We start from the raw sequence: 20,309 nt of genomic DNA on the forward strand, positions 1-20,309 counted from the left end.
TTTTCCAATAAATTTCATTTCATTATTGTACAGTGTCTCTCAAAAGTTTTAGGACAACGACATTTTAAACTAGGCAACCCAATTTACACAAGCCGTTGGTGGGTTGCGTGCAGAGTTAGGCTCAATTTCAGGGTTGCCACATGCACAATAGATATTTATAAAATACGCGAAAGAAATATAAACAAGTATTATTGTATAAAATTATTAAAAATATCACTATTATATCGCAAATGACAAAATTCTTTCTGAAAGAAAAGAATAGGTCTTTTTCTAGTATTTCTTCGCTGATGAGTCTACAGTAAGGAAAAGAGGTGAGAGGAAACGAAAGGTCACAAAGGAGAGGAGAAAGAGAAAGCGAAAGGAGAAGAGGAAAAGTAGAGGAGAGAAGAAAGATAGGATAGACGAGGAGAGGAGATGTAGTGAGGAGAATGGAAAAAGATTCAAGGTGAGATGAGGAAAAAAGAACAAAGAAGAGAAAAGATGGGGAAAACGAGAGGAGAGGAGAGGAGGAGACGAGAAGAGGGAAGTGGAGAGTAGAGTAAAGGAGAGAAAAAGAGAAGAACGAAAAAAGAGAGAATAGTGCAGTGGAGTCGAACATCTAAGACAGGAAAGGAGATAAGAGGAGTGGAGAAGAGTGGGATGGAGATAAGATGCGAGAAAAGTAGGGAAGGCGATATGAGATAAAAGCAGAACAAAAAGAGGGGAGAGAAGAAGGAGAAGGAACTGGAGAGAAGAGGTAGTTGCAGAAAATATCGTCTGAGCGGCAAGAATGGATGCATTGGTCAAATTATCGACATGAAACATTCAATAACATTTTGAAATGTATTGGAGAATATATTAGATCGGTGCGAAATGCCTTTTGGCTGAGTTCAGAGCAAATTAAAATCTTCCATGTAAGATCTTTGATTTTACCTGCGATTGCACCACTAAAAAATGAACGTAATTTTTATAAATTATAAGAATTATTCAATTTTTCTCCACTTCTCGGTTCGTTGAAATGGAGATTTTGTAATTCAATATTTCTCCTCCCCCCATCGTTAATTCCAAACTGAATCATTCCGTTTCACACGGCGTGGACAATGAACACAATGGGATATGTCTAAAACTTACGAAAATTTTCTGCCCCCGGAAGGGTTTGAACCTACGACCATCAGATTGACAATCCTGAACGGTAACCACTACCCTATAACCTTTAGCTCCTTAAACCAGGTAGAAGAACCACTACACTACGCCTTTACCTTCGAATGAAACAATATTTTTTTTTTAGTATTGTGTCCCTCCAATATTGTAAATGTCGTTTGGTATACGTGTAGTTGAACTTTTACTTTAATTTTGATTTGTTTTCTTGTAGTATAACCGATATCTTCGAGAAATAATTTTCGAAGGGATTAAAAACGGAACTTATTATTGTGATTAGACATTACTAATGGAAAATATCTAGAGGCTTGAATATTACAGGACGATGTTATTTTCCTGTGATACTGTAACAGACAAAATGCTTGTTTACTGATGCAAGTCTCGTGTCCAGAAGAGTCTTATGAAATGTATTTGCTGTTGCGTAAGATAACAGGAAATAATTACACCGTATGCGAACTACCAAATCTGTGCAACGTTATACGTAAACAGGCGGAAAATTTTATTCATAAAATCACTTCACATTTGACAGTGTTAGTCAAGAGAGACTCGTGGGACACTGTTTTAAGGTGCTGGACTAAATCCTTCTAATTTTTCTTCCTCGAAGAACAACAAATTCTAAGGAAGAGCAACAGTGACGATCTTTCTTATTTCTTTTAAATGCTTACACTTTCCTTTAATTGGGTTAAAAATAAATAAGAATATTGCTTGCATTTCTGTCATTGACGTAGACCAGAGAGAGAGACAGACAGACAGACAGACAGATATTACAAAATAGTTCAAATAGTGCGAGCGCCATTAAAATGTCATGATAATTCTATGTTGCGTACTTAGAATTATTCACAATACAATAAAGAACATGTCTAATTGTGAGTTAACAAAAAAAACAATAAGAAAGAGACATTTTCGCATCACGATTGCAGTTCCAAAAATGTCGGGACAGGGATTGAAAGTAACGCACTGTCCTGACTAGATCGGTGAATCGGACGTTTGGTAGCCTTGAATCAATGATTATAAAACTAAAACCACCCAATATTGCAGCTTGAAGACTTTTGCGCAAGAAACAGATTCATTTATACAAGAGCAAAATTGAAATTTTTACACATTTCAAAAATCGACGATGTTATTTTCGTATTTATTTATTTATAGGTTCACAATTAAATATTTTAGGGTTCGAGGGGGAAGCATGGCCCACATGGCCCCTCCCCTGGGTACTGACCTTACGTTGACAGTTGAAGAGAAATTTTGGAGAACCTTTCTATTAAATTTAGTATTTACATTCACCTTATGCTCAGATAGGTTAAACCGTTTATTGACAATCGTGAACTTTTCCTTTAATAGATAATATTTGGTTTTATACGACGGGAGAACATTGGTCGAATTTCCTTTCTTGCTCTTTTGAGAGAATATATACTTCTACAATAGCAATCGCGTTCGGAGACCGTGAAAAAAATGACTTGGTTTTCAAAGGCAGACAAGCTTGGTAGTCTAGCTTGCTCGCGATCAAAGTGACTCACTCACGCTATTCAAGGCCGCTTCTTATCGCAAAACACTGGTCTTCGATGCACAGTGTCTGCACGCAGCACGTTACAAGTGACCAGAGTCGAATTTTAAAGAGAATCTGAAGAATGGTAGATTTCATCAGAGGCGGCTAGGTAGGCACCAGCTCAACTTGCAATAGTTTAAGTGATAATTCCTGACAAACAAAAAACCGTATTGAATAGTTATTGGGATAGTAATACATGTATCCGCTCCTTTTTAACAATGTAAGCTCGTAGACAATCTGTATTCCATTTACGTATATTGACAACTTGGTCAACCGGAGGTTATTTTATCGCCTTCGATAATCGAATTGTCTGATCTATTATTTTTTGTTTACCCAGGAACATGCCCCATAGGAGATTTCCTAGACCGCGTTACGCTACTCACCCGTAGCTCCCCAATTTCTTCACGATGGTGGGTTGCCACCGGTCCCATACACAGGTCGAGAACCTAGAGAGTGAGCATAGGCGGACTCGAATCCATGCCGTCCTGCTGTCGGAGGTCACGGAGGAGGACTTTTCTTATTTTACCTTTGGCTAATCGCGACGATGAAGATGAATAATGAATAGAAAAAAAAGAAGGCCTCGCACAAAGTAGAGGACGATCTTCAACCTCTTAGTAGACGAGTTCAAGCCTTAAATATGAGGATTTCAACCTTAGACGACCTCAATTTCAAAATTATAAACAAAATGCCTACTTACACTAAACTTCTCATCAAGGGCAAAATAGTTTGTAACTGTGAAACTACCCCTGAATACAAATTGACATTTTTTTTCCATGTGAGTAAGAATTAAATGTGTGGCATACAGAGATAGATGATACCTTTTGAGAAACAATTAACTTTACCCTGTCCCAGCATCTCTGGAGCAAAGCAGCGCATAGCGGAAGAGAAGTGGAGAGAGGGGAGAGGGGATCGAGTGGACAGAGCGAATCAGTGCACGCTGCTGGGAAGGCTGGTAACTGCAGTGGCTTTCCTCCCTCCACGCAATCCCATTCCTCTCACGTGTTCATCGCTGCTCAGATACTTGTTTTCGTTCACCTGCTCCAGAGATAAGTGGGACAGAGTGTAGTTCGCATACATGTAGCAAGTAAAGAAACTTATCCCAGAATGAAAATTCCACATAGTTTTAAAACGTTTGTTTAAACAATGAATAACTGGAAGCGGATCACACATAAATCCCTTACCAAAATCTAGTGGTCGAAAATTAATTTCAAGACATTTCATATCTATTCACCATATTCCAAGTTATAAGGAACTATTTCGTTGATGTTCATGAAACCGTTATAAAATTACAAATAAAATATATTCACAAGCTTAGATATACTAATACGAAGAAAGAAATTCAGAGTTAAATTTCAAATGCATGTGTATGAAGTAATTCTAGAAGTACAGAGCTATATCTGAGTATTTAACTTATTTTTTGCAAATAACGTTTACAATATCGAGGCGACAGAATAATTAGGAACAGTAGCTCCAAGAAAGCAAAGGGCGTAATGTATTGGTTAGAGTTCTTGAAAGCATTGATTGCGGTCCCACGTTCGATCCTCCATACTAGATGTTCCTTAAAAAAGAATCCCTTCCATTAAACAAGAGCATGGTAACATTATTTGTAATAGCAGTATATAGCCTAGTGGCTACAATTTTCTGCATATGGAATTTATAATGAAATTGATATTTTTATATATAAGATCATAAATTATGATACTGTAATTATGATTGTGTACTGCTTCAAAGACATTGACAAATATTAATGAAATAACTATTTATATGTGTGGCAATTCAGGACATGCTCATTTTACCCCTTTTCCCACTTGAGTTCAATGCAAGGATGCAAGGATGTGTAAAAATTTCAATTTTGCGTGACCTTCTTTATTTTTCTATTCATTATTCATCCTCATCGTCGCGATTAGCCAAAGGTAAAATAAGAAAAGTCCTCCTCCGTGACCTCCGACAGCAGGACGGCATGGATTCGAGTCCGCCTATGCTCACTCCCTAGGTTCTCGACCTGTGTATGGGACCTGTGGCAACCCACCATCGTGAAGAAATTGGGGAGCTACGGGTGAGTAGCGTAACCCGGTCTGGGAAATCTCCTATAGGGCATGTTCCTGGGTAAACAAAAATAATAGATCAGACAATTCGATTATCGAAGGCGATAAAATAACCTCCGGTTGACCAAGTTGTCAATATACGTAAATGGAATACAGATTGTCTACGAGCTTACATTGTTAAAAAGGAGCGGATACATGTATTACTATCCCAATAACTATTCAATACGGTTTTTTGTTTGTCAGGAATTATCACTTAAACTATTGCAAGTTGAGCTGGTGCCTACCTAGCCGCCTCTGATGAAATCTACCATTCTTCAGATTCTCTTTAAAATTCGACTCTGGTCACTTGTAACGTGCTGCGTGCAGACACTGTGCATCGAAGACCAGTGTTTTGCGATAAGAAGCGGCCTTGAATAGCGTGAGTGAGTCACTTTGATCGCGAGCAAGCTAGACTACCAAGCTTGTCTGCCTTTGAAAACCAAGTCATTTTTTTCACGGTCTCCGAACGCGATTGCTATTGTAGAAGTATATATTCTCTCAAAAGAGCAAGAAAGGAAATTCGACCAATGTTCTCCCGTCGTATAAAACCAAATATTATCTATTAAAGGAAAAGTTCACGATTGTCAATAAACGGTTTAACCTATCTGAGCATAAGGTGAATGTAAATACTAAATTTAATAGAAAGGTTCTCCAAAATTTCTCTTCAACTGTCAACGTAAGGTCAGTACCCAGGGGAGGGGCCATGTGGGCCATGCTTCCCCCTCGAACCCTAAAATATTTAATTGTGAACCTATAAATAAATAAATACGAAAATAACATCGTCGATTTTTGAAATGTGTAAAAATTTCAATTTTGCTCTTGTATAAATGAATCTGTTTCTTGCGCAAAAGTCTTCAAGCTGCAATATTGGGTGGTTTTAGTTTTATAATCATTGATTCAAGGCTACCAAACGTCCGATTCACCGATCTAGTCAGGACAGTGCGTTACTTTCAATCCCTGTCCCGACATTTTTGGAACTGCAATCGTGATGCGAAAATGTCTCTTTCTTATTGTTTTTTTTGTTAACTCACAATTAGACATGTTCTTTATTGTATTGTGAATAATTCTAAGTACGCAACATAGAATTATCATGACATTTTAATGGCGCTCGCACTATTTGAACTATTTTGTAATATCTGTCTGTCTGTCTGTCTGTCTCTCTCTCTGGTCTACGTCAATGACAGAAATGCAAGCAATATTCTTATTTATTTTTAACCCAATTAAAGGAAAGTGTAAGCATTTAAAAGAAATAAGAAAGATCGTCACTGTTGCTCTTCCTTAGAATTTGTTGTTCTTCGAGGAAGAAAAATTAGAAGGATTTAGTCCAGCACCTTAAAACAGTGTCCCACGAGTCTCTCTTGACTAACACTGTCAAATGTGAAGTGATTTTATGAATAAAATTTTCCGCCTGTTTACGTATAACGTTGCACAGATTTGGTAGTTCGCATACGGTGTAATTATTTCCTGTTATCTTACGCAACAGCAAATACATTTCATAAGACTCTTCTGGACACGAGACTTGCATCAGTAAACAAGCATTTTGTCTGTTACAGTATCACAGGAAAATAACATCGTCCTGTAATATTCAAGCCTCTAGATATTTTCCATTAGTAATGTCTAATCACAATAATAAGTTCCGTTTTTAATCCCTTCGAAAATTATTTCTCGAAGATATCGGTTATACTACAAGAAAACAAATCAAAATTAAAGTAAAAGTTCAACTACACGTATACCAAACGACATTTACAATATTGGAGGGACACAATACTAAAAAAAAAATATTGTTTCATTCGAAGGTAAAGGCGTAGTGTAGTGGTTCTTCTACCTGGTTTAAGGAGCTAAAGGTTATAGGGTAGTGGTTACCGTTCAGGATTGTCAATCTGATGGTCGTAGGTTCAAACCCTTCCGGGGGCAGAAAATTTTCGTAAGTTTTAGACATATCCCATTGTGTTCATTGTCCACGCCGTGTGAAACGGAATGATTCAGTTTGGAATTAACGATGGGGGGAGGAGAAATATTGAATTACAAAATCTCCATTTCAACGAACCGAGAAGTGGAGAAAAATTGAATAATTCTTATAATTTATAAAAATTACGTTCATTTTTTAGTGGTGCAATCGCAGGTAAAATCAAAGATCTTACATGGAAGATTTTAATTTGCTCTGAACTCAGCCAAAAGGCATTTCGCACCGATCTAATATATTCTCCAATACATTTCAAAATGTTATTGAATGTTTCATGTCGATAATTTGACCAATGCATCCATTCTTGCCGCTCAGACGATATTTTCTGCAACTACCTCTTCTCTCCAGTTCCTTCTCCTTCTTCTCTCCCCTCTTTTTGTTCTGCTTTTATCTCATATCGCCTTCCCTACTTTTCTCGCATCTTATCTCCATCCCACTCTTCTCCACTCCTCTTATCTCCTTTCCTGTCTTAGATGTTCGACTCCACTGCACTATTCTCTCTTTTTTCGTTCTTCTCTTTTTCTCTCCTTTACTCTACTCTCCACTTCCCTCTTCTCGTCTCCTCCTCTCCTCTCCTCTCGTTTTCCCCATCTTTTCTCTTCTTTGTTCTTTTTTCCTCATCTCACCTTGAATCTTTTTCCATTCTCCTCACTACATCTCCTCTCCTCGTCTATCCTATCTTTCTTCTCTCCTCTACTTTTCCTCTTCTCCTTTCGCTTTCTCTTTCTCCTCTCCTTTGTGACCTTTCGTTTCCTCTCACCTCTTTTCCTTACTGTAGACTCATCAGCGATGAAATACTAGAAAAAAAACCTATTCTTTTCTTTCAGAAAGAATTTTGTCATTTGCGATATAATAGTGATATTTTTAATAATTTTATACAATAATACTTGTTTATATTTCTTTCGCGTATTTTATAAATATCTATTGTGCATGTGGCAACCCTGAAATTGAGCCTAACTCTGCACGCAACCCACCAACGGCTTGTGTAAATTGGGTTGCCTAGTTTAAAATGTCGTTGTCCTAAAACTTTTGAGAGACACTGTACACACCAGATCTTCGGATTGGATACATTGTACTTTCTCTTCTGGGACAAGCTAATAAAAAAATGTAAAGAGAAATTAGTATGATTTTTTAAATTAATATCCTTACCTGATAAATAAGTAAATATTTGCAAATGTACAAACATGTTATTTAGCAATGCATTTGGATAATGTGTAAATGTTTGTGGATTCAAATTGGAAGCTGAATATAAACAACCAAAGTGAAAGCTGGAAGACCAATAAATATGTATGATGATTCATACGGAGAAAAGACGGATGGTTGGAGATTAACGACAATCAAATTAATTAACAAAATTTGGTTTAAGTGTACAGTAAACCCTAGTTAACACAAACCCGCTTAAGACGAACACTCGGTTAACATGAACAAAATGTTGGTTCCGGCAGGGATGTATTATATCTCATAGAAGGTTTTATCAGTTAACGCGAATTTCGGTTACCACGAATTACGAACTGTTTGTAGTCTGTTGCGTCATTAGATCTCATTTAACACGAACTTTCAAAGTATTTCATAATTTTTTTTTCTGTTGTTCCTCAGTCGTTCCTCTCCTAGGTATGTGAGAAATCGCTCAATAATCTCTATTATCTTGTCAACAATCAACTTATACAGTATTGTAATCAACAAATTCAGATCAACAATGTGTTCAAATGTGTTTTTCTATTCTTTAAAACATATCCAGTACGAGTAACATCAAGATTAAAACTTGGGTGCAATTGCTCGACAATAGCAATAATCGCGCCAACAATGAGCTTATACGTATTAACCAAGAAATGCAGTTGTGTGTTCAGATGCAACATTCGAATTGACCGCTAGTTTTACGGAACCTATGAGTACAGTTGGCCGTGAAGTTACCAGGCATTTGCGTTCCCGTCTGCGAAAGCGCAATATAAAGGAATGTTTCACCAGAAAATGACCTGTGAGTACTTTTTAAAAAAAGTTAATAACTGTAGTACTGGACTAGTGTTTTCTATGATGACATACATAATACGTATTGTAAATGGTTAATGTGTAGAAAGAACTGTATTGCAACAATAAAATTTGTGTCCCCGGTTAGCACGATTTTTTTTTTAACACGAACTCTTGATTTTTTGGTCACTTAGGATTCGTGTTAACGAGGGTTTACTGTATTATCAAGCAATGCACCAAATAGACAAGTGGAACATAATAACAAGGTGATATTATTACTCAAGGCCCATATAGTCGCACATATAGTATTGATATCTCGCTTGGACATTTTAAAAGACACTATGATTGATTGATTTGTGTTTATTTTTATTCGCTTTTCTACCACTTTTGGCTAATCGCTAATATGAAGATGAGCTATGATATGATGAAATTGATGAAGGGACATACACAAAGAACACCCATGCACAGGCTAGGATTCGAACCTTGGACCTCTGAATTCGTACCTTGCTGTGCTAACCATTTCGCCACGGAGCTTGGCAGAAGGCATTATGGACAATGTAAATGTTTTTAAATAAGTCTCTATCAAGTAGCTACTATGGTATTCATTAACCTTACAAGTCTAAGATTCTGTCTAAGTCCGCTCTAAGATTCTGTAACCACTGAACCAGATTAGCATTAGTGTCCATGGAGCATTTCGCGGGTACACAGTAATCACAGCTCCAACTTCTTTACACATATGAAGAAACATGTGCAAGCAGTGGCGCACGTAATGGGAGGCTGCAGCCCCTCCAGTAAAGAACTCGGGGAAAACAAAAGGAGTAAATTCATCCCCCCCATTGAAAATGACCTTCGATTACCAATTTTTGTCTTTGAATATCTTTAAAAACGAATGTTTAAAATCCTAATTATGTATCATAGTACTATATCGCACCCCTACTCAGAACGCAGCTATTTGATATCCACTTTTAAAATCCCAGCCCCTCCAAAATAAAATCATGCGGTGTGTGCCAGGAAATAAGCAGTAGTATTAGAAGGAATGGCATTTGGTTTCATTTCTCTTGAAGTTCCAGACAGACAAAATGTTTCTTCTCGTCTTTCCAGAACTCCAGGATGTCCCGCGTGGTTGCATATGCACGGAAACCTCAGTATATTGTGCTTACAAGAAGTGGACGGAGATTCCAGCTCTTCCAGGAAACATCACTTTGCTGTAAGTACAGGTACAACTTCAAAAAGTTACTTTTTACTAGTAGTTCAGTTGGAACTACTTCATTTTGGAAAGTAAAACAGTGGCTTCTCAGGTAGACTATGAAACACGGTGAGGGTACATTGCAGTGGGTAACGTTAATATAGAGAGACAGTAACGATTAGCCTGTCTGTGCATAAACTAAACATAAAATCAGCTCCAATTTGATCTCTATTGTAAACAATTTATACTAATCTCCAATGCCAAATTGCAACTTACTTTATCAGCTGTAGACTTGTCACTGAAGTTGCCGTGTTCGAGTCCCGTCCTGGATATGCGTATTCTCTGGAAATGACCCGTATGTTATCATTACTCATCTTCATAGTCGCGATTAGCCAAAAGACGAAAAAAATGACCTTAAGTAGCGAAAAATACACAATACTGTTTCAGCTACTGCAACTGCCAAATGATTCACATATGGCCTTCATGCCTACATAACAACTCCGAGACAACAATCCTGTTCTAATTTACTTCTGCAAGGTATCTACAGGGTGGTTTCAAATTAGTACAGGATTTTGCTTTGAAATGTCCATAGTGTGATGTGTGACTTATTTGTGGTCACATTGGACCCATAACGTACCACTAGTCTGTTTCATAGTTCGTATTACCCCTAGAGATAATTGCCATTAACCCAGATATTTAGATGAAATCTTTTGACCGCTTAAGTGCACAAAAAAGTGCAAAAAAATAACCAAAATAGGTGCCATTTCTTTCAATTTTCGATTTTTTCAAAAACTTCGCCAGAATAGATGCATTGATGTTTTAGGTGCAAATTAGGGGAACAATGTACCACGGAATTGGGTCGACATGGCGATATACACATAAGCTGCGAGACTCCAAATGGAAGCGCCCGACATTATTTTTTTGTAGGTACAGCACATAAAGGTCCTGGCTCTAATTATAACAGACATATTTATCTATTTTTAAGACACTTGCAAGCGAACGAGATCAACCGGAACTTACCATGACAACAATAATATAAGGAATAAGAAATGAATTATGGCGGTTCCGCCCTTGTCTGAATACTTACATTTTTAAATGTACCTAATTTTAAATTAAACACCTGAAGACATGTAAGTTCTAGGGTTGTAATCAGCAGGTTGTGTTAATTCACTAACAATTTTCCTGTGGTATGGAGCGAATGAAAAGTTGAATATTAATGTATGCCGGCCAATTTTCTGCACAGTCACAACAAGATACATGTAAGTAGGGGTACGGGGACTTCTTGGACAGGCTGTACAATGGAAATGTATTTTTTATTAAACCGTAAATATTTTCATTAGCTTAAGGATGAAAATAACGCACGTATGATAACATTCAATGATCCTGAAAGGGCTAAAGTTCAAAATTGACTACCTTCCGATTTTGGTTTTGTTGTTTGTAGGGTCTTTAATATATTTTATATTATTTCTCCTGACATTATGGTAGTATTCTGTCACGGAATCTGCCAATTGCCTCTAAAAACGTTGTAGGACTATGCTAATGAATCTAAGTGTAATGATTTACTTGTTTGAAATACAATTACGGTCTGTCGTAAAAATTCTTCAAAGAAAAATAGTTAGTTACGCTGTTGATTTATCTATCTGGCTTTTTTGTTCTACTAACCTCAAGGAAAAGGTAAAGGAAAAAAAGTCATCATACATACACCGGGAAATACAAGCGTTGATGCCGGGCCGCTTGCCACCGAGTCTCGTAGCGAATGCCTGGGAATGCTCTGTAGAATGTACTTTTCAAGATAGCCACCCATTGGGTTTAAACCCACCATCTCCCGAGTAATTTCTTTACCCAGTTAAGCGTGTTATGGAAGTATGAGCTAAATATCGATAATTTAAACAATAATTACTAAACAATAATTCAGATTGTTTTATTTCAGTGACTTGACAGGAAATGTGTTCCCAACGTTGAGGATTGAGGACCTGTCGCTTGAGAGTCTACATACTTTGTAAGTAGCACAATAATTATGTATTAAAAGTATTATAATTACAGATATATTTTGAAAAAGCAAGCTATTGTTCTTTCTTTGTCAATTTTATAAATATCATAATTTTTATGTGAATTTTTAAACTTTCGAAACCTTGAAATATGATTACTGTTGACGACTAGCAGTCACAGAAAAACTGCTAGAAGAGACAGAGAAAATACAGAGAGAGAGAGATGAATAAACAAGGAGAGAAGAGAAAAAAGTGAAAGCTTTTGAACAGGGAGAGAAAAACAAGGGAAAGAAAGAGGGAGAAATGAAAGAGAAAACGTCACGAAAGATAGAGAGGAAATAGGAAGGGAGGAACAGTAGAAGAGGAAGAAAGAGAGATGAAATAAATAGAAAAAAAGAAAGAGAAATAGAAAAAACGAAAGAGGAACTGGTAGAAAAAGTAGGGAGAGAAAGAGAAAGGAAACAGACGAAAAAAGAGAGAAAAGGAAGAAAAAATATAGAGAAATAGAGTAAACTAGAAAGAGCAGATAAATGGATGTAGTAGCAAAATAGAGAAAGTAAACGGAATTGGGTAAACCCATTTACGTATTTCAGTAATCCATTTTCTACACATTCGACCACAGAAATAAATCTCTGTCGGCCACTGGTGATAAACTTTTATTGTAGTGGCACACAAATTCTGATTTTATGTATTCCATCTACGCTTTGTTCAACTCCTTAGTTAAGTAAGAACTGCAACATTCTTTTCATATGGAGTTCAATTATGACTATAAATTCTTGTTAACTTGTCAATAAATACTTATATTTCGTACATTTCTTCTTTGCATTAATAAGTATACATCACTGTCTTGCATACTACTCGATTAAGCTTCCGTTTTTCTGCTTCTTTTCCAATAATAAAGTTAGTCTATTCTGCTGCCACCTATGGGCAAAAGGGTAAGCTTGCTATCAGTGAAGTATAAATGTATTGTCATTACGTCTGCTTGAAAATATTCTCTCCGTTTATACAATATTACTAAGAGCTTTCAGATAACATGTTAATGTGTAAATAATACACGGTATACCCAATGGTTAATAATGAACGTTTCGATACTCAAAACATCACGGGAATATGTGCTGACGTCACCAGCAGACAACTGAGCAAGATTGATCCAAACGAATATATGATTCACCCTAAGTACTTTGTTTTCTGAAGCAAAAAAAATATACCACAATTAATTGCCAATAGTTAAATAGAAATAGACAGGAGTCGTGAAACAAACTTGTGCTGTTGATTGATTTGGTGTTTTAAGTCCACTTTATGCACAGTAAGGCTAATCGGGACTGGTCCTACAGTTTAAAGTGGGATCCGAACCACTATGCGCCTCCAACGGGTATCGAACCCGGGACCCCTTGGTTACAAGGTGACGACGCTACCACTGCGCCATCGGGGAGGCCCACACTTGTCCTGTATATCGTACATCCATGTAAATATGACATTTCTGAGAATACGTCTATGTTTTACACATATCTTACAGAGGATAAAGTAAGGAATGACAGGAGTAAGGAAATCACGCATTTTAAAAGAAACTCGCGCCATTATGGTTCCGAAACTTAACTGCGGTGACACTGTCGCGATGGCTGATGGGAGTCCTGCAGCCTCACGTGATTGCAACTGCGCCTCCTGTTCAGTGGCGGATCCAGAATTTACTGTTTGGAGGGGCGAATTTCAGAGTCGGGTACCTCACGGAACCTACAATTGCACTGTTTTATGTGAACAATATATGGTTCCTTTAGCAGGAGACAGCTATGCTCTACGGATTAGCTTCTTAAAGGTGTCCAGAGTGGAATGGATGGTTGTTATTGTACTATATTGTTATCTATTGGAGTAGCAGCATATTGCGGAGCCCTTTGTGAGATCAGAATGCAAAGTACAGATCCGTTCTTTAAATTTTGCATCTCAAAGTGAATAGATACAAAATCTTCAGGCATGCCGTGATGTACGTCTATGCGTAAACAACGAAAGTCTACATTCTACACGTAGATTACGTAATCTATGTAAACAACATGGCGAAAGGTGATAACATAGCAAAGGGCGCCGTGGAAGAAATAGAAAATTATACTGCGTATCAGTTGCTGATGTGCAAGGAGAACTTTTCCTACTCATTCCTCCAAATTCGAACAGTTTCTCACATAGGAAAAAAACCTAACGTAGGAAATATTCTAGTGTTTTATGGGAAAAAGACCACTCTTGTCTCACGACTGCCATCTGTTGTTGTTTTTTGCATACAATTTATCTTCTTCCATAATTGATGAGAGAAGAGAAATTTTGTTGTAAATAGAATTATTTTAAGTTCGTTAGGAACCAATATAGTTGAAAATGTCACTCTCCTTTCATGAAACCCTTGAAAATTAATTTCAATGCACTTTAGATTGTCTACGTAGTCTATGTAAACTACAACCCAATGTAATCTACGCGTAGATTACGTGTAGACAACGCATGTAGACGTAAACTGGGGATGCGTCAGCAAAGGAATTATTATATTTAAATACCGTATTTCTTCGAATTTCAGGTATATATTTTTCCCTGGTCTTTTATCTTGAAAATTTAGGTGAACCTTGTATTCGGTGGCGTATTGATCAGAGTATGTATACATAAAAGGGATATACAAATACAGGTCACCTGAAAATTTTACCTGTTGCCTGAATTTTCAAATTCAGTGCTAAAAAATGTTTCTTTTTAATATTTGTAGTTCACTTATGGAAATTTCCATTACCTTTTTTTTAGTGACGAGCACAGTATGTATTTTTTAATGTTTGAGTGTAACATCACATCATAATAATAAAAATGCCATTAAATTTTTTCACTGTTCTAGCCGAATTTTAAAATCTGTGGCGATATGGTAGAGTCGGCCATATACGTATTAGAATTATTGCATTGGATTCATGTCTTCTTAGACCATATTTGCAAATATTTAATAATAATAATAATAATAATAATAATAATAATAATAAAGAACTGGCTCCTGAGAAAAAGGGACTGTTATTGTTAATTTTTTTTCAATTCAATTTGAATTCTAACCCTGTGGATAAATATGCCATGGTATTTGTGCAATATATCTGTAGAATGAAGTATTTGCAAATTTCATTAATCTGTTTTCTTCTCGATGTTTTACCGAAGTTCAAGTATTGGTAAAAAAAAAAAATCTTCCTTAACGAAATTATGTTTCCTTTCAATGTGCTGTGTTAGAACAATCAACATTTCACAAGAAAGAGTCAATCTATTTTCAGTGGACTCTGTGGATTGTTCTTATGGTCTTTGAAGTAATGTGGTGGTCAGTGAGCAAGCTTTTGCAAAGTGCCCATCAAACGGATATTAAAAATGGATAGACAGAAGCATCACTCATATGATGCAACACTTAAACATAAAGTTATTATGTGTGGTGAGGAATTTGGAAACTGTGAATTCGGTCGACAATTTACCGTAGGAGACGTCAACGACAGCAATCTGTCGTCATCAGCCTCTCTCTTTTGCATGGGAAGAAGTGGTACAGTCTCCTGCTGTGGTGGCTGTTAATCCATACTTTTTACCACTCCTGGATGTTGTATATTTTAGGTAGTCTTCTCAGATTGGTCCGTCGAAAGAAACAATCGCGCTGTAGATTTTGAACATGTATGGGTTTATAAGCGACGTAGGGAGTGTGAATGTGTTCGAACCTATTGCTACCAATAGCCTATATTTACTACAGGCTCAGCTTTTGAAGTTACGTAATCCATGTCATTGTTGCAATTCTCGTAATTTCACACCTCGTCAATTTCGCCGTATAACACAAGTCCTCAAGAGGGTTTATCTCAATACTGGACTTTCTTTCCAACTCTTTTCTTGAATTACCTTCTATTACAATTATTACGTCATCTGCATAGTCTTTTGATCTCCGAAATATTTCCTAATTTTTCGGGAGTTGGCTCCAAGTTCAGAATCCACAATTCTGGACCTGGAATGGATCTTGTGCTGTTGATTTTGAGACCGTGAAGTTAGACATCAGAAATGCTTTCCTGTCTGTGCAATAGATATCCATAATTCTATCGATGTAGGTCTCTTAAAGTCCTGAAAAGATACGGAAAACTAGCGTTGGTAAAGGTAGATATCAGTTAAAAGCCTCACAACTGCGTCAAAGTCTCTACCATCTGTGAGGGCCTTTTTTCTAAGTTGGAAGAGGGACGCAAGGCTATTTGTACCTAACAGCCTTGCGCCGGAGAACCAACTGCAATTGGCTTGATATATCGATTGCAAATTCACTCGATACAAACGTCGATTACATCTGTGCGTATAACAAGATCTCGCTTCCATGTTCACAGCGATGTCTTGTAATACACCATTCTTCCTTTTGAGTCTGCAAATACTGACACGTTTAAATCTAAGGTAATAAAAGTTGCAGAGAGCACTTGAAATACCTATCACTCAACCTAACCTACAAGCGTAAGGAATTACTTCGCAGACCCAAAAGGAAGAACCGTTAGTGGTTCTACATTACATACCTACTATCTGCATACCTACACACTGGCTATGAAGACTTACTTTATTACACACCTACATTTTCTGAAGTAACGTGGGAAAATCTCAGGGATTACTGTTATTACTGTAATTTTACTGTGGCAAGCTGGCCAAGTTCACCCCAGCATAACAACAGTGAATGTTGAGCAAACGTAGGACCTTCCCGTCCCAGCAATATTCCAGAGCTGTCGAACTCGTACAGCTCGGAAAACGTCATGTCTATCACACGTAGTATAGGGCCACCAACGCAGAGGCAGGCCCATTGTCCTAGGTGGAACTTCCACGACGTCTCCTACCAAACGGTAGCGCAAAACCTTATCGGTAGAGGTCCTACAGTTTTTCTTGCCATCCAAATAACAGGAATCCATGAGATATAGGGTGAAAACGTAACGTGTAAAGTGCTTTTAAAAAATTGCCTTGGTCAGCAACTATAGTGTGTTTAATATGGAAACAAGGCATAATCGTGTTACAGCAAGGATCCAAGTTACTTCAGGAAAATCCTGTTTGTTATATTTTGTTAGCACAAAATATGACACACAGAATATAACTAGTAGATAAAATAACAGATAAAGAGAATAACTAGCATCCATTCTGCAATATAATCTATCAAGCTGTATGCAGCAGCGGCGATGGGATTCGATGAGTTCACTAGGCGCCATCTAACTGAAATCTGGTTGGCAGGCTTTAGCACTGTTGGCCACATGGGTTGTCTATTTTACAGACAAACTCCTTTGAACATATGTAGCATTAATAAGGGTCCCGGGTTCGAATGCCGGCCTGGGAATGGATGTTCTTTGTGACTGTCCCATCATCATCATCATCACCATCTTCGCGAGTAGCCAAAAGTGGCAGAAAAGCTAAGTAAAATAAGCCAAATCAATGCAGCATTAATAACATAAACACGCCAATTCGGTGACCGAGTGTGTTAAGCGGCCGACTTTCGATCTTGGCATAGGAGTTCCCGTGTTCGAATCTCGATCTGGGGACGGGTGTCCTTATAGGTGTCCTTTCTTTAATTTAATCTCATCATCACTCATCCGCATCGTCGCTATTAGCTAGAAATTACAGTAAAGCGACTGAAAATAATAAAATTCAAAAACTTACTTACTATGCTGAAGCAGCCAGCCAACATCTCTTCACTTTTGAATGGAAATCCGGTATTAAGAACTTTCACTTGCAGTAAAAGTAGAATAGATTTCTTATACGCGTCGGGCCGTCAGTTCTTGGATGTAGTCTCATAGCTACTGTAACGAACTTCAAGAATGAACAATAACAATGTTAAACGTTGTTGTGCTATTGTGTGTTAGGTCACGATCACTTACAAAATAATCTAGAATGCAAAAGTGGTAGTTTCGAACGAAACAGAACGTGAAGTTAGTAAATCTCTGGACTTAGCTAATTTTACCTATTTTTAATATAGCCATTTTGACTTCGTTGCTCATTACGTGTATCAGATCATTTTAAATTTCAGAACGTGGATAATTATTTTTAATCTCATTTTACTGTACGTCTGAAATGTTCTTGTGGTAATTGGTCATATCTCGAAAGAAATTTCACCAAATACGTTAGGTTTCCTTACTTTTCTGTTGTTTCTCGGTGTTCTCGAACCGCTAAATTATGAGAAGTCAAAAATTGTGTTTATGCTTATCTACCTATGTAAGAGAACGTTTCATTGTTGTTGTTTGGCTTCCTGGATATTGTAAAAGCAGATGGCTACCACCCTGTTCATTAAAAATGCTAAATAGTTGACGTAGGCCTATTCATTCAAATTGTAATATTTCACTAGAATTTATAACTGGTTGAAAACATAATGTTAGTTTTTTAAGCTCACAAAACATAGCCCCTTCCATCTATTTTTCTCAACTCTATTTATTACATTTTTAAAAAAAATAATACGCCGTTGACCCTCGCCCACTTCGCCACGCTTTCCTACGTCATTTTGTTATTATAATTCCTCCCATTGTTACGATAAACTGAAGGTCAGATATGAGGAGTAAAAAGAATAAACAAATAAATAAAAACGCATTCCCTGCAGTGGTCTCAGGTCCGATTCCCTTTTAAGGCACCTTGTGGACTCATTCTGATCCAAATTTAAACTGTAGGTCCAGTTCCGATTAGCCTATTATGAGCATAAAGTGCACTTCTCGAGCCTGTTAAACGTCGTGATAAAAATACAGAAAGAATGAGTCTTGAATATTATTATATTATATTATAATATTATATATATTATATAATATATTATATATTATATAATATATAATATATTATATAATATATTATATTAATATATATATCCGAACTATGGCAGTTGGGAGGGGCGATCGCCCCTCTAGCCCTCCCCGTGGATTCGCGCCTGCTCCTTTTGGATGTGGTTCCGGATCGGATGCCGCCAGGAGCATTCGCTTTACTAGATTTCCTCTTCCAGTTATTCTTTAGCTTGTCCTCTGCAAGGTTCCTCCCGTCGGTTTTCGTGATTAACGATAACTGTCCCAATATCACCTTTTAAAGGCGACGTTTTATTCTTTGTCATAAAGGGTTTATCCTGCAGGTTTTCATTCGTCTACTACCGGGTTCATTAGCTCCGGGTGGACGAACCCGGTAGCGACGGAGGAATGTCACTGCTAGGCCAGCGGTAGGCTAGATATTGGTTGCACGATTGGGTCAGTGTACTGTGTGGAGAGGCGATGTATTAGCATGGATTCTAACGTTTGCTCGGTCTCTCTCATCAATATATGCACCACAATTAATTGCCAAACATTTTAGTTAAACAGGAGTCTATAATATTGTACTTTTGCATTGACCATATTTTCGATTAATGTTGTAGGTACTTGCTAAAGACCATGCTAGGAAATTTAAACATGTAAGTTATGATATGAAATGCATTTAAAATTTATGAAACTACAGGGAAGGAGCTAAAAGAAACACAAAAATGATTTTAGCAATGTAACAAAAAGGACCTCCTCCTTTGTGCTGTGCTTTGGGTTTCAACTGAGGAACGAGATGGGTTCGAATCCGCCTGGGTTCAGTCTCTAGGTTCTCGGCCTGTGCGTAGGACCGGTGGCAACCCACCATCGTCAGGAAATTGGGAAGCTACGAGTAACACAGTCTCGGAAATCTCCTACGACGGCTGGGGGTTCGACGTGCTGACCCCAAGTCACCCCCATTACCGGTTGAAGAACTCCACACCTCTAGGGAGGACAGTGGGAGGGAGACTGGCAGTTGGGAGAAGGCCAAGGTCTTTACGGGCTGTAGAGCGGATTAATAAAAATGACACAAAATACTGAAATACATTACCTAATGGCCAAAAAAGACCGGAAAATGCAAAATACAAAAACGTTTTCTGGGTCTATCTGAAGGGAGACGGACTACTATAATGATTAGCATTGTGTTCAAGGCCAATAAAAGATATATGATTTTTCATCAACTTCCGAGCTAAAATTATAATAGTTACATTGAGTGCAGTGAAATTGATATCACTTTATATGTTTGTGTGGAGGCCATGGATATTTTACTTGGTCGAATATATGGCAAACAGCTTGGATTACTTTTCCTAGATAGTAAGGGTTAAAATAAGTGCAGCGAGCACAATTTCAATTTCGTAATCTAGCTCCCAAAGACTGGTTTTAACTCCAATTTAGGTCTAGTTGTTCGATTTGGCAACCACGAACTACTTACGTCAGTAGTGTGAAATGTGCTATTATAAACCCAGGAAAGGAAGAGCTCTCCCCAAGCATATTTGGCTACACTTAAAACTAGCTTAACATGAGCATATGAGCTTTTTGCTCAAGTGTAGCACCCCCCTCTAATCCAAGATTTTTGTAAAAAAGCCCTCATGGATTCCATGAGAAAGGAAGAGCCCCCTCAGATTGATGTGCCTATACTTACAAAAAGGCACTTCTGTGAGATTGTT

General features: G+C 37.5%; 1 protein-coding gene across 1 annotated transcript in view; it reads left to right on the forward strand.

Annotated features, from left to right (window-relative positions):
* Positions 1-20,309, forward strand: part of LOC146003487 (uncharacterized) — a 328,072-nt gene that overhangs the window by 162,779 nt on the left and 144,984 nt on the right. The window contains exons 4-5 of the mRNA XM_083141777.1: positions 9,794-9,899; positions 11,809-11,877. Of these exons, the coding sequence (XP_082997903.1) occupies positions 9,794-9,899; positions 11,809-11,877 (175 nt within the window). The remainder of the gene's footprint in view (positions 1-9,793; positions 9,900-11,808; positions 11,878-20,309) is intronic.

Source organism: Lepisma saccharinum, chromosome 20 (genome assembly GCF_977018435.1).
Source record: "Lepisma saccharinum chromosome 20, izLepSacc3.1, whole genome shotgun sequence".
NCBI lineage: Eukaryota > Metazoa > Arthropoda > Insecta > Zygentoma > Lepismatidae > Lepisma > Lepisma saccharinum.